A 13,724-nucleotide genomic window follows, 5' to 3' on the forward strand; every position below is an offset into this window, starting at 1 on the left:
TTAGGTAAAATGTTAAACAAAATATTGCAGTTGGAATGTTTTTTTTTCTTTTCTTTCGTGTTATTTGGTTTTTGTCAGTTTGCCTGTTTCTATTTGTTGGTTTTCATTTTGTTTGACGTTTCGCTATTGCGCCACGCCCTCATTGCGCCCACGCTCATATGAGCAGCGACAGATGCCAACGTTTTCCTTACTGTTTTCTTTGTTTAGCAAACTTTCTTACATCAAAGTACATTTATATAAGTATTTTCTTGCTTTTATATTAGAGTTTCATTTTTTTTTAAATTTATTTTTTATTTTTTGTTGTTTTACAATGCATTTGTTCTTGTGTTTTGGTAAATATTTCACTGTATCTTGGTTTGTGTACATTTAAGTTGAAAATCATTAAGTAAGCTACATTTAAATTGTATTGTTTAAATATTTAAAATTACGTTACTCGGTGCCTTCTTTTTTTTTTTATAAATATTTTTTGTTTTTTTTTTTTTATTGAAAATCATAGACAGAAGATATTGAAGCGAAATGAAAGATACTGGCAAAGCTTCAATTGAGAGCAGGAACTCAAGACTCTTTGGTTAAGAACGCTTAAGGCTAACTATATATGAAATCATACTTTAGTTTCATTAATTACAAGCATTTAATGCGAGTCACTAAACTAATCAAGTTTACTTTACAGGCAATTTCAATTAATTTATTGTATAATCCGAGTCTGGCAAATTAATGTACATATATATTCATGTATATATATATATTCATCCAATCGATTTTGAAAAACATATTTCGAATGCCTATAGAGAGCTAGCAGCACCAGTAAATTGTGCCGCTTCGCTTGGGAAAAATAGAATCAAGTTTCACTTTGGGGTTTTCGTTTGCTTTTATTTTTCTTGTATTTCTTTTTGCACATTTAATTAAACTTTCTTACGCTTACCTTTTCGCTATTGAAAACTCTAGATACATTTAGCTTAAACTAATTTTCTTTATGAATAAGTTTTTTTTTTTATAAATTTTTAGTTGAAGTTCTTTTTTTTATATCTGGCTACTTAACTGCTTTGCGTGCTGTTCAATTTTCTGTCAAGTTTGTTCTGCTTCTCATTATTTCGCTTTCGCTGTGCTTTTTCCATTTTCCTTTTACTTTGCTGCTGATTGTCCACTAAAAACTATGCTTGCTTCTAATGCTTTGAGTTTTATTTCTGCTCTATTTGAGTTCGGTTTACATTTAAGTTTCTCTCTGCTTTCTATTTCTGTTTCAGTTTCAGTTTTCTGGTTTTCTGTTTATACACTTATACATAATTTGCAATTTGCTTCTCTCTGTATTTTGTTTTCAATTAATATATTTATTTATTTTCATAATCATATTTATATTTTCTTATGGCGAAAATACACACACACATTCATCAAATATGGTAAAGTTTTCAGCTTTTTCTGTTTTTGCAAATGCAAATTATATTTTGTGCATAATTAAATTGGCAAAAAATTTATCGACGAGCTTAAATAAATTGAAATATGCACTTATGTATATTAACTATGTATATATATATGCATATTATGAATAAATGTAAATGTATATGCGTTTGTATGTGCGTGCGTATGCGGTATGTGTGTGACTGTTTGTGTGTGTGTGTGTGTGCTCTATATAAATAGCATTACCCTTTCCCCCAGCTTGCGTTTATTACAATACAATTAAACGTACAATACATATACACATACACATATACATACATAGACATATAGTGTATATAGTATAGAGTATATGTTTAAGCATAATTTATATTTATTTATTCAGTCTTAAGCTACAAAAATCGTTATGCATATTTCTGCTCTTTTGTTTCCACATACATATATACGTATATATGTACATACATATATATATGCATACTCATATATATGTATTCATCTGCTAAAAATTTAAAATCTATTCAAAATGAGTTATAAATTCGCAATTTATTTAAATTATTATTTTTCTTTGTTTCAGAGTGCAGTGAAAGTAAAAAAAAAAAACTCAGTTGTAGTTGAAGCAGGTGACAGTTGTGGGCGTGGCAGAGTGAAAGGAAAATTTGGAAAATATAGATGTGTGTGTGTGTGTGTCTGCTTAGATCTAGAAACAAAGCATTGCTTAATTGCTAAATAGAAGCCGACTAACTAAGGTCGACTAAGCATAAGTTATCTATTAATATTAATATTTATTTTTATTTTATTTTTTTTAATTTATTTTTTTTTTTTTTTTAGTTATAGTTTGATAATCTACTTAAACGTTCAGCTGTCGTATGTCTGTTTGTTTTTTTTTTTTTCTGCAATTATATTTTACAGGCTTGCCTCTGTTGGACGCTGCAACTGCAGCTAGTTGGCCTTTTGTGTTGACTGTGTACCTAAGACGTTTAGCGCTTTCCAAGTGTTTCACTGTACTGTGTGTACCTTGTTGAAGAGTTAACGGAATATCAAATAATGCTAACCGTATGGCTAACCATAAAACTATAGCTATGTCGTACAGTGTTTGTAGTTTTGGGTTCGATTTCATTTTTAGCTGGGCTTAAGTTTTCTTTTATTTTTTATTTTCATATTCTTTTTTGTTCTTTAAGTTAAAATGAAACGCCAGTTTGTTCGGAGGTTTTTCTTTATGTTTTTGGGTTTTTTTTCTATATAGTGCTGCTGGTAGTTCGGTTCAAAGTTTCTGTCAAAGTCAAGACTAATGCTACAGCTAACAGCTAGGTTTTAAATTAAGTTTAGGTTTCATTTTCTTTTTTTGGTTTATCGAATTTTCATTTTTTTACATATATACAAGACTTTAAGGTGTTTTAGTTTTCTTTCTCTTTTATCTTTTTTTTTTTTTTGTGTTTTTTTGAAGCTCGTTTCCAAAAGTTCTACTCTGTATCCATATGAAAAGATCTTTAGTATTAGTTAATTTTTGCTGTAGAACAACCAACTGAATGCTCACGAGTATTTACAGTTAAAACTCATATGGGCTGTAGAGCGTCCTTCCAGATGGATGCTCAACCTTGACTGAGCAGCAGCAGAAGGGCGAGGCTGCTTAATACTAGTCCAAGTGTCAGCTGCACGGGGTTTGCGCCGTTGATGAGCAGATCTTGGCCCGCATTGCTGCGCACATCCATCAGATCACGGGACAGTGGCAGCTCGGTGGGATCGCTCAGCTCATCGTGGCAGGGCAGCATATCCGGCTTCAGTATGAACAGATGAACGTTCAAGGAGTTCTTATTGGCCATAGTGTCGAGTGCATCGCCGGCTTGCGGCTGCAGCTGGTGCTGCAACTCGACATCGTTGTGTGCCAGGCCAGTGGCGCCATAGAAACTGCTTTGCTTATGCAAGTTCAGATTGTCATCCATGTCCAGGCCATGTGTCAGGCCCAAGCTCGATGCGTGTGCATTGCCATTGGTATCGTCGTAGTAGTCATAACGCTTTTGTGTTTGCGCCACGGCAGCGACGCCGCCCAGCTCCGCTTCCGGTTGCTCTTGACGCTTGCGACGCACTCGCAGCTTCGACTCGACCACATTTTCGGCACTGTCTGTGAATTGTCGCTGGCCGCGCAACGCCTGTCGTGACTTGCTCGAGCCATGTTTTTTCATGGTCAGCCCATTGTTGCTGCTCAGCTCCTCCAGATTGGCGTAGTTGCTGCTGCTGCTGCTGCTGCCAATGCCCCCAATGCCGCCCATGCTGGCGCTGTTGCTGCCAATGGCCGTGAAGCCGCCAAAGTTTAGCAGATCGAGTATATGAGACGGCACCGGATCCACGAAATGCGACAGCTTCGGCTCCTGCAGTGCACAAATGAAATTCTCCAATGAGTCGCGCAGCTGCTGGTGACGTGTGCGATTTCTCAATTCAAAGATCCACTGTAGACGACAGTCGCAAATGAATTTGTTGTCTATATGCGAGAGAAGAGAGAGAGAAAGAGTGGGAAATGAGTAAAAATATATAGAGTATTTATATATGTATATGTATATGTGTGTGTGTGTGTGGCTATGGCCTTCCAGCAAGCAGACAGACAAATAAAAGGCACATTGACAGCTCCACTCAGCCAAGTCGCAAAGGTATGTACGTGTGTGTCTAGGTGTGTGTGTGGGCGTGTGTGGGTGTGTGCGGGCGTGTGTGGGTGTGTGCGGCCTGCCCTGAAATTGCTTTTGTTAAGATTTTGTGCAGCCAACTCCTTCTGCCATTGCTCTTGCAGCTAGCAATCAAAAAAGTCTGCACTGCTCAAGTTTGAAAGACTGTTGAATACCCTGTAAAGTGATGTACTCTGCCATTATCATAAATTATCTAGACTCCCTGCCAACTTACGAAAGTAAACCATTTAATATATATGCTCTTCAGCAATCAAGCGAATTCAATATTATTTTTTTACTCTTAAGAAATCATAAAGCGTTTATAGGTATATAAAAAGTCAACTGCTTTCCTTCAGCAACTATTCATAGACCATTCAACCCAAAAAGACCATTCCACGCATGACTGTCACCTATCCAGTGTTCCGTTCCATTCTCCCTGCCAAAATATGCAAATAAAATAACTCAATAATCGTTTGTATTTCCTGTACAATCAATATGAACTTTAACAGCAAGCATGAGTGCTCTATGCTCTGATTAAAGACAAATTTATTCAGCAAACTAAAATATTGTACATGCATGCCAGAATGTGAGCTCCACTCTGAATATGCAGCCCGTGATTTCTTTTACAGGGTATTTCGAGCATAGCCTATTGTCAGCATGATCTATAGACAGGTGAGCGGGCTCAGAGGGCGTTCACGTCTGGCCGTTGGCAGCGACTGCCAGCTAAGTGGCCGGCTGCAACAATTGGCTGTCATTTGGACTAGACTTGCATTGGAAGTGGATATGGAATCCGTATGGCTAGGCTAGGCGAGGTCAGGGCGTTTTAAATGATTTTGCAGTCTGACTGCCGGCCTGCCTTCGATTCGCTGTCCATGTCGTTGACGGTGCGCAAGTTAAACGCCTCAATGACATTTCCAATTTAGAGGAGACGCCACAGTTTCGACTGGCAACGGATTGCATCAGCCCAGCTGGATTTTGACTGCGTCTGTCTGTTGCTCTGTCACTCAGTTGAACGCCCAACTGCTGTTGCTGTCAATTATTTTGTACTGCTGCTGCTGCCCGGGGGCTTCGGTAGAGCATGCCAGCAGGTTGCCATTTGCCGCTTGCCGGTTGCAAGGAAACAAGCTTACAGCTTGCAGCATGCAGTAGACCGGGCAGAGCACAGACACAAGTCTGCATCGATTTTCATTGATTCGTTTCGTGCGCAAACCAATTTGTTGTTTGGTTAGTTAAGTTCGAACGGTTTAGCTTCAAATTGAGCGCATAAATAGAGGACCGAGCATCGAGCGTCGAGGAGGAGCCATCCAAGAGCTGCTCATTAAGTCGAGTGTGTAAATTATTTGCAGACTCTGTTCAAGTGTTTCAACAGTTTGCACTAACAACTGTCTGCGCAGCCACAGAGCAGCCGCAAATCAAATAATTTTTGCTCTAATTGAATATAATTTGTTTACCTTGGATCAACTTATATAAGAGAGAGTTGCTAGAATTCTAGAAGCAACAGGCATAAAAAATGTATATAAGACGAATATTATATTGCTTCAGCTCGAAATTGATCAATACATATAGAAGCTAATATGAATTCATAATTATCTCAGGATTCGTTAAAATAATTATTCTTGTTTTCCCACAATCTTTGTCGAGTAAGGCAGAAGCACAGAATCTCCTTAGGTATTCCACAGGGTATAACTAAACAAAACACAAAGCGTATCTAAGCTCAAGCATAATGAAGAGAATTCTCTAGTAGGCGATTCATATTGAAGTACTCTTGTTAGCTAACTACAGGCTGCATTGCTTTCAAATATGGAAAATGAATTTTTGACAAAGCTAACAATATTATGTCTACCATCGACACAAAGTTCACAAATTAATCGTGTGGGAAATGAAACAGTTTCACGAATATGTGATAGCTTCACTGTTAGGCTAGCGAGGAGGGAGGGATAGCGAGCTGGGTGTGGGCTGCGACACAGGCTAGTTAATGTGCTGGCAAATCTCTCGAGTATAATTAGGGCCGTACGGTGACACAGTTTTCCATGTCAACATGCATAATTAGCATAAACGTTACAAACAAAATATTGACTCTTTGACTGACTGACTGAGTGAGGGAGTGACTGAGTGAGTGACATACACAGTCGAGAGCTGTGCACATCATTATCCTTGCTACGCACACAAACAAGCACACACATGAAAGGCTCTACACATAGCACACAAACGCACACAATGCCACAACAGTCTGTGGGCCCAATTGTGGGCATACAAAGACCAGATATACCAGAAATGTGACTTCAACTACAGCTCCGATTCCCAACGATTGGGACGACAATTCGTGACATATTCTCTTTGTGTGTGCGCCCGAAAAGTTGCCCACAAAACGACAAAAGGAAACTTTCGTTGCGAAAATAGTTGGCAAATTAGTCGAAGAAGAAGACGAAGGAGATGGGGCACTATAGAGAAGTCAAAAATTCTAATTTTCCATATGAAAAACATGCAAAAAAGCATAAATAAAGTTAAATATGCAAAGAGAAGCAACTCCGGAAAATGGTTTCAAATGGACGACGACGACTTGGCAACATTTAGCAAGCAAATTACAACAAAATTAACATGATAATGAACTGGTTGCCACTGGCCCTGCCGCAAATTGTGGCAGGAGCAGGCAGCCAGACGTGGAACGAGCCGTTGCCTGCTCTGCATAGATGAAAACTGGCAGCTGTTTGCAGCTGACCAAATGACAATGACTTGCCAGAAAAGCAGCCAGCAGCCAAGCCGGCACATATAAAAATAAAGGGTGACAGAGATGTGCTGGCGCGTGAGTGAGAGAGAGATAGAGTTATCTTACTGTTGCAGCAGATAAGATACCCTCAAAAAATATGGCGGTGATCTACGAAATAGTGTGAGCCAAGAAAATGAAATTGTCATAGTTGGGGTATTGTAGAGGGGGGGCGAAAGAGAGAGAGAGAGAGAGAGAGGTAGAGAGAGAGTGATCAAAACTGAAAATCAGGTTATAGTAGAGCTTCAAGCAATAAAATAGCAGAGAAATCAATATTTTAGATCAATTTTGTCCTATGATATACATGTATGCATGTATGTATAAGACCGAATAGCAAACGGTATTAAAAGACTTTAAAAATAATGTCATTGTATATCTAGTTCAAACTAAGAAACTCTGCAGCAGAGATCTCAAAAAGTGAATGATTTCCTAGTAAGGATGTGAATTAATAAACGTTAAGGAAACAATCCTTTAGTTTCTCTTATCCTGTATAGATATAGATATACATATATATATATCATATTATACTATAGCATATTCGATATTATATTATATCCTTATATTATATATAATCATATATGATCCCTCACATTTCATCAGCTCTAATACATTTTAGTTAGGGCATAAAAATATCAGCGACAATGTCCCCCAAAATACATGTACATGTGTATACACACATGGCATATATGTATGAGTTGCACACTTACACACCCACTCACTCACACACACACACACATACACACACTCTGTATGTGACACACAGATAGTAGAGTCATGTGAACTGGCTTAATGTGCACCAAACTGTCCTTGTGAGTGTGCATGTGTGTGTGTGTGTGTGTGCATAAAATACTTTTATATTTTTAATGATACTTGGGCAAAGCGGTAGGAAGTGTTTTGGTCTGCTGCACACACTCCAACACACACTCACACACGCACACACATACACTGGCACACTAAAATGACGCCCGCCTCATTTTGCAAGCAACGAACTTCGAGTACCGCTAGTGCCCAGCCCCACACCACAACACCCACCTCTACATCATCCCCAATTCTCATCCCCTACTTTGATAGTCTGCTTACTAAACTAGATGACTTTCAACTGTGCCTCATGCCGCCCGCCACATGACATTGCAGCTTAGTTTTTTTTTTCGTTCTTTTTTTTTCTGCTATTTTCTTTTAGTTTTTGGTGCTGCTGCAACAGTCGGAAACGTTTTTACGGTTAGCAAGGGATATTTACATACATATATGCACGCACACACACACACACACATAAGCAGCAGGAGTCATGCATATGTGTACATTAAATTTTATTATTGTCATTTTCATAGCGTTGTCCAAGCGACCACGCTGCCCCTTTTCAACTACACTTTGACTAGCAAGTTTCAAGTACTAACTGTTTGCATAAGTTCACTTATGTTTGTGTGTATGTGTGTGTGTGTGTGTATGCATATATGCTCTATGCCAACAGGCAGCCAGCCAAATTAGACTCAGCTGAACTTTGTTTGGTCAGTTTTAATGCAAATAGTTCCGTCCGTTTCGTCTGTCTGTCTCTCTCTCTCTCTCTCTCTCTCGCTCTCTCTCCACCTATTTGCCTGTTTCTCTGCCTGTTCGAGCACGGCAGTTCATGTGTCGAAACATATTCATAATTAGCTGTCATTGCCATTTGCTGCAGTTGCAATTCTAGAACTAGATATTATGATAAAGACTCTGCTGTCGTGCTTCAACCTCAAATGAAATCAACTGAATTTTTTAGCCCAATGCCAGCAATTAAGTAAATTGATCTCTGGCTTGGTTTAGCTGAAGCAAAAGCAAGTCTGTGGGAAGTAGAAAAGTTGAAGTGTTTCTCAAACACTCTATGAATGGAGACTGAAAAAGGAAATTCAGTTTTTTCACATAAAGGTTTAGACTAGGAATTTATTAATATATATTTGAATATATGAGTTTAACATAATATAAAAAAAATATTTATACAAAATTGAATTTAAAAAAAAATAAATAAAATAAAAAATTAATAAAATAAAATTTTATAAATAAATACAAATTAAATTGTATTTATATATATATTTTTTTTTTAGATTTAAATATTTAAAAATAAAATTGTAAAAAAAAAGTTTAATTTTCAACTTTTATTTCCTCTAAGCTATTGGTGGCATTTCTCATTTTCACGACTTTTAATTTGCTTGGCATAAAAAACGAATACAATTTATATAAATTACACTTTATTTAGATGCCCACGCTGACCTCAGAGCCCTAGCTATCGTCTCCTTTTCACTGGAATCGATGCGTTTGGCTTTAATGGAGCAGCGTAACGGGCCGCTGTCATACATCAAGCGCGCTCTCTAAATGGCATTTCATTAGCTTGGTCTGCCCTGCCGCCTTCTCCCAACGGCATGAAAAGAAAAACATTTATTTTAAATTTAATACACTACACTACGCACACACACACACACAGCTATGCGCACCGAAAGCACAAAAGAAAAGGAAAAAATAAGCAAAAAGAAAATCATTGCAGGTCCGTTGCTTTAATTGGTTGAAGCGGCGTTGTTTAGGCTCTCTTTTTTACAATTTTCTTTTCTTTTTTTTTGGCTGCGATTCCTAACCGCCCAGCCCTTACCTCTCCAGCTACTTTTGGCTGCCTTTCTTTTTTAACAACCGCCTGTTTTCTCGCCGTGTAGTTTGAAAAGCGCAAAGAAAACGCGAATGGGTGCTTTACTTTCTTTTTCTTTCTGTTTTTTTGTTTTTTTGTTTTTCATACTGAGCTGCTTGAAATATCAACACGGGCGCCAAAAGTTGAGCCTGGCCATTCGCCCTGCCCCCCTCGTCTGTTCGTCTCTTGGAAAATCAACGCAGATGATGCTGGCCTAGTTACCGCCTTTGTTTCTGACCGGATCCCGACCCAGCGCCTGGCTGCACAATGAATGCCGCAGCCAACGCAGCTTTTGCTCTGAGAAATCAGCTCCTCCTCGTTTTTAGGTAGCTCGGTTAGATGTGGGCAGCCAGCGGCGGGGCGAGTGCGCTCCCAAGCTGGGCAACTGGGGAGCTGGTTCGTTTGTGGCCTGTGACCCGCTAACGCCACCAGGGGACAGCACGCACAGTTAGCAGTTACCCTGCCCAGCCCACAGCTCCTATACATTCCCTATATATGTATATATATATATGTATATGTATATGCGCTGACTCTCTGGAGAGTTTTATCATTTTTTATTACATTGCTCGAGAGCGCTATGTATGCAAATGAAGTCGAAAGTTTCGCTTTGTATAGTTGCCGTAGTTGCGGCCAGTTGGGAGCGCCAACTGTGGGTGTGTGTGTAAGTGTGTGTGTGTGTGTGTGGTAAAAAGCAGAGACAGCATGTACATACTCATTCTCCATTTCTCACACTCTCACTCCATCTCTGTGTCTTTAAAGCGGCTACAACAATATTGTCACAGTGCTTCTGCATTTCATTTCATAATAGTTGCGAAAGTTTGCTTAAACAACTTTTTACGCTTCTAATAGATATTCATATAGATTAATTAGCAAACGCCGTTCGAACCATGAATTTGAGTTAAATGTTATAGCATGATGTGTTTTCGGCATTTATGTGGAAAGTTTGTAGCTATAAACTCTAGTTTATATCGAAATAATAATTAGCTTAATGTCTAGAAGTTAGTTATATGGATTTTTGTAATAGTTGTAATAATTATGTTATAATAATAAAATTATTTATTGAGCGATTCAAGATTTTACTATGACTGGGGATATATTATTTATAGCTGACTGAATGATTTATTTATTTAAGTTAAGTTAAGTTAAAATCTGCGCATTTTTTTTTTAATATAAAATAAATTTTTTTCTTAAAGATAATTTCAAAATTAATAAATCAAAATTAATTACTTGAAATCCAAATGTTATCTCTTTAAAAAAATAAGTAGCGTATATAATAAGAGTATTTTCTTTAGCTACTTTTATTTATAGCTATTTATGCCCAGAGCCCATTGAAAAAGGAGAAATCAGGATAAAATGTTTTTTATTTTCCTTTTGTAAATATCTTGGCCTGCCTTTCAGCTATTTTTTCAGCTTTCATTCGAGTATATAGCATTCACTTATTTGCTTTCGATATGCACTTGGGTTCGTTTTTCATACAAATACAGGGTATTTACTCTGGCTTGTGCATATACTTATACGGCAGCTGCACAGTTGCTCGTGTTTACTTATTTCATTTAATTACAGGGTATATTCATTTTGGAGAAAATTCTCTCTCATCTGTTTTTGCTGCTTTCATTCAAGTACAGGGTATTTACACTGTGGCTTTTCATATGCATTAGCCCTGCTTTTCAGCTGTTGTTTGCTTTCTCATTCAACTGGCAGCCTTCAGTTTTATTTTAAGCCGCCTTCAATTTTTTTAATGAGCTCCTCTACTAGCGCCTACATTTTTCCAACGGCTTTATTTATTTTTAGCTTGTTTTCTGGCTTGTTATTGCTGTGCGTGATTTCGCACGCTACGCCACGTGCCATGCGTCGTATGTCGATGGGCAGGAGAGTGTGGCAGCAAAAGATATTTAATTTTGTTGCCTGTCTTGTTGCTACCGCAGAGCCCGAAACCAAAAAGTCAGCTCAGGTCCCTTTTAGCGTCCTGCAACTTTACTCAATTTATTCAAAATCAAATGGGTTTTTTCTCTCCTTAGTTTCTTTTTTTCTGTGTTAACTTTACGTTTTTTTTTATACATTTTTATGTGCCACGCCCTCGACTGTGCATAGCCATTGAAAGCCATTTCAATGGCCGTCGCTTTTCTCGCCAATTTTCTTTATGCTGGGTCAGTTTTTGGGGGGCAGTCGAGCTCATTGAATGTTTTTATTACGCCAAATGAATGGAGGAGCAACAGCAGCAGGAGCAGCAGCAGCAGGAGCAGCAGCAGCAGGAGCAGCAGCAGCAGGAGCAACAGCAGCAGGAGCAGCAGGAGCTCCTCGACTGGACCCTAGCTACAATTGTTGTGTTGTTGTTTTGTGCTCTCGCTTATTTGCACTGCGAGTAAGCCATAAAATTATATCACTTGTACACATTTTTTTTTTTTTTTTGCTCCACTCGCATTCTCAACAATTTTTTTGTGCGTTCGTTGTTGTCCATTTAATAACATTAAATATTTCTTTAAATTCGACAGCTGCGAAATCGAGTGAGCAAATTTTCGTGGCACGACTTTCAATCAGCAAACAATTACAGTTTATTTCTTTCAGATCAAATTATTTTTGGCAATCGAGCGTAAAGTCAAATAAGCAGACCAGAAAAAGAGAGAGAGAGAGAGAGCGAGAGACAGGAAGAGAGTGGGAGCGAGAGAGCAAACCAAAGCAAACCAAGATCAAACACTCGACAGACAGCTGCATGCAGGATGTCGCCGCCCCCGAGGCGGCAGTCAGCCAGCCACGCCTCCGCTTTTCATACTCTGCTGGTGCCTGGCAAAAGGGAAAGTCATTGCAGGCGATTTAACAACTACGCTCGAGGATAAATATTTTATGAAATCGCATAAACAAATCAAAGACGAATCACAGACGGCAGCAGAAAAAAAAAAAACGGAGGAAAAAAAAAGAATAGGAAAATCACTTTCCAAATCAATTGGGGAAAAAACGAGGCAAACGGAAAATCAAGCGCGCCGATCAAATATGACCACTCAAGCGAGTTAAAGTACACACAGACACACATACACACACAGACACACATACACACACATACACACACGCACGTACACACACACGCTCATAAATATTAGCCCTTCGGCTAAGCATTAAGCTGCCTCTGCCAAAAATATTTGCACAGTTGGGCAGTGGAGCGACTCGTCTGCTTTCTTGTTTTCTTTCGCTTTTCTTTTTGTGGGGGAGGGGGGTAATGTGTTTGTTATATGCTAAATCGCATAAAAAATACAGCTATACAAATAGATATGTGAGTATGGATGTGAATATGTGCCCATAACAATAACAAGCGATATGGCAAACTATACAACAGCTATAATAACAGCTCACCCTCGAGCCAGAGCAACATGTTGAGAGTCCCCCCAACTCTCAGCTCTGTTTAACACCCCCCTTTTTGGGAGTCGACCAATTCGCTGCCTAATGTTTGCCAAAATAGCCATTGCATCATCCTCTTTGATTTCGCTTTATCTCTGGCTCAGCTCACATCCTTATGAAACCCTCAACATCATCTTCAAAAGGCCCTCTTGATTTTTGCTCTTATTGAATTGTATTTAATAAAATATGCGAGCGTTCGCCGCGAGGGTTATGCCAGGGGTTGAACTCAAAAAGCGAACAACTACAACAACAACAACAATAACAAATTATATAAATAAATAATGAGGCTTTTGTTATTGCGCTGCGATTTGGCAAGTCAAGTGGCAACTTGTAAGCTGCTCCCCGTTGAGTAGCTGACTGAAATGTGAGTCTATTAACAGACAAACAGACACACACACACACACACAAGCATACATATATCTGTGCCTTATATAGCGGCCATATATCAAACGAGCAACTGACATAAATTGTGCACTCAAATGTCCGCTTGAAGCTCGACTCCTTTAGCTGGTGGCAATGCAATTCCCATCCATCAATGCCAACACGTTTACATCCGCATCGGCTGTCACACAAGATATGCTGCGACCATATATATGTACATATATATATTTATATACCATACACTTTATATATGGGGGACACATTGAAAATTGAAATTGAGATTATTACATATTGTAAAGTTTGTGCTTATTTATGGCCAGCTGCACAGCTCTAATCGATTGAGCCGCTCGACCGAAACAGAAACTCTAGGACAGAGAGAGAGAGAGAGAGAGAGAGGGACTGAGAGAGAGAGTTATGCGACTCGCTTTCTCCCTCTCTCTTGCTCTATCTCTATATTTATTGAATGCGGCAATAAGTTGCGCAAAATATTCAATTA

General features: G+C 38.6%; 1 protein-coding gene across 1 annotated transcript in view; it reads right to left on the minus strand.

Annotated features, from left to right (window-relative positions):
• Positions 1-2,265: 2,265 nt before the first annotated feature.
• Con (leucine rich repeat protein connectin) overlaps positions 2,266-13,724 on the minus strand; it is a 54,310-nt gene continuing 42,851 nt past the window's right edge. Inside the window, exon 5 of the mRNA XM_018102427.3 lies at positions 2,266-3,868. Coding sequence (XP_017957916.1) covers positions 2,982-3,868 — 887 coding nt within the window. The 3' untranslated portion in view covers positions 2,266-2,981. The remainder of the gene's footprint in view (positions 3,869-13,724) is intronic.

Source organism: Drosophila navojoa, chromosome 4 (assembly GCF_054131105.1).
Source record: "Drosophila navojoa isolate 15081-1374.11 chromosome 4, UAZ_NAV_1.0, whole genome shotgun sequence".
NCBI classification, from domain to species: Eukaryota; Metazoa; Arthropoda; class Insecta; order Diptera; family Drosophilidae; genus Drosophila; species Drosophila navojoa.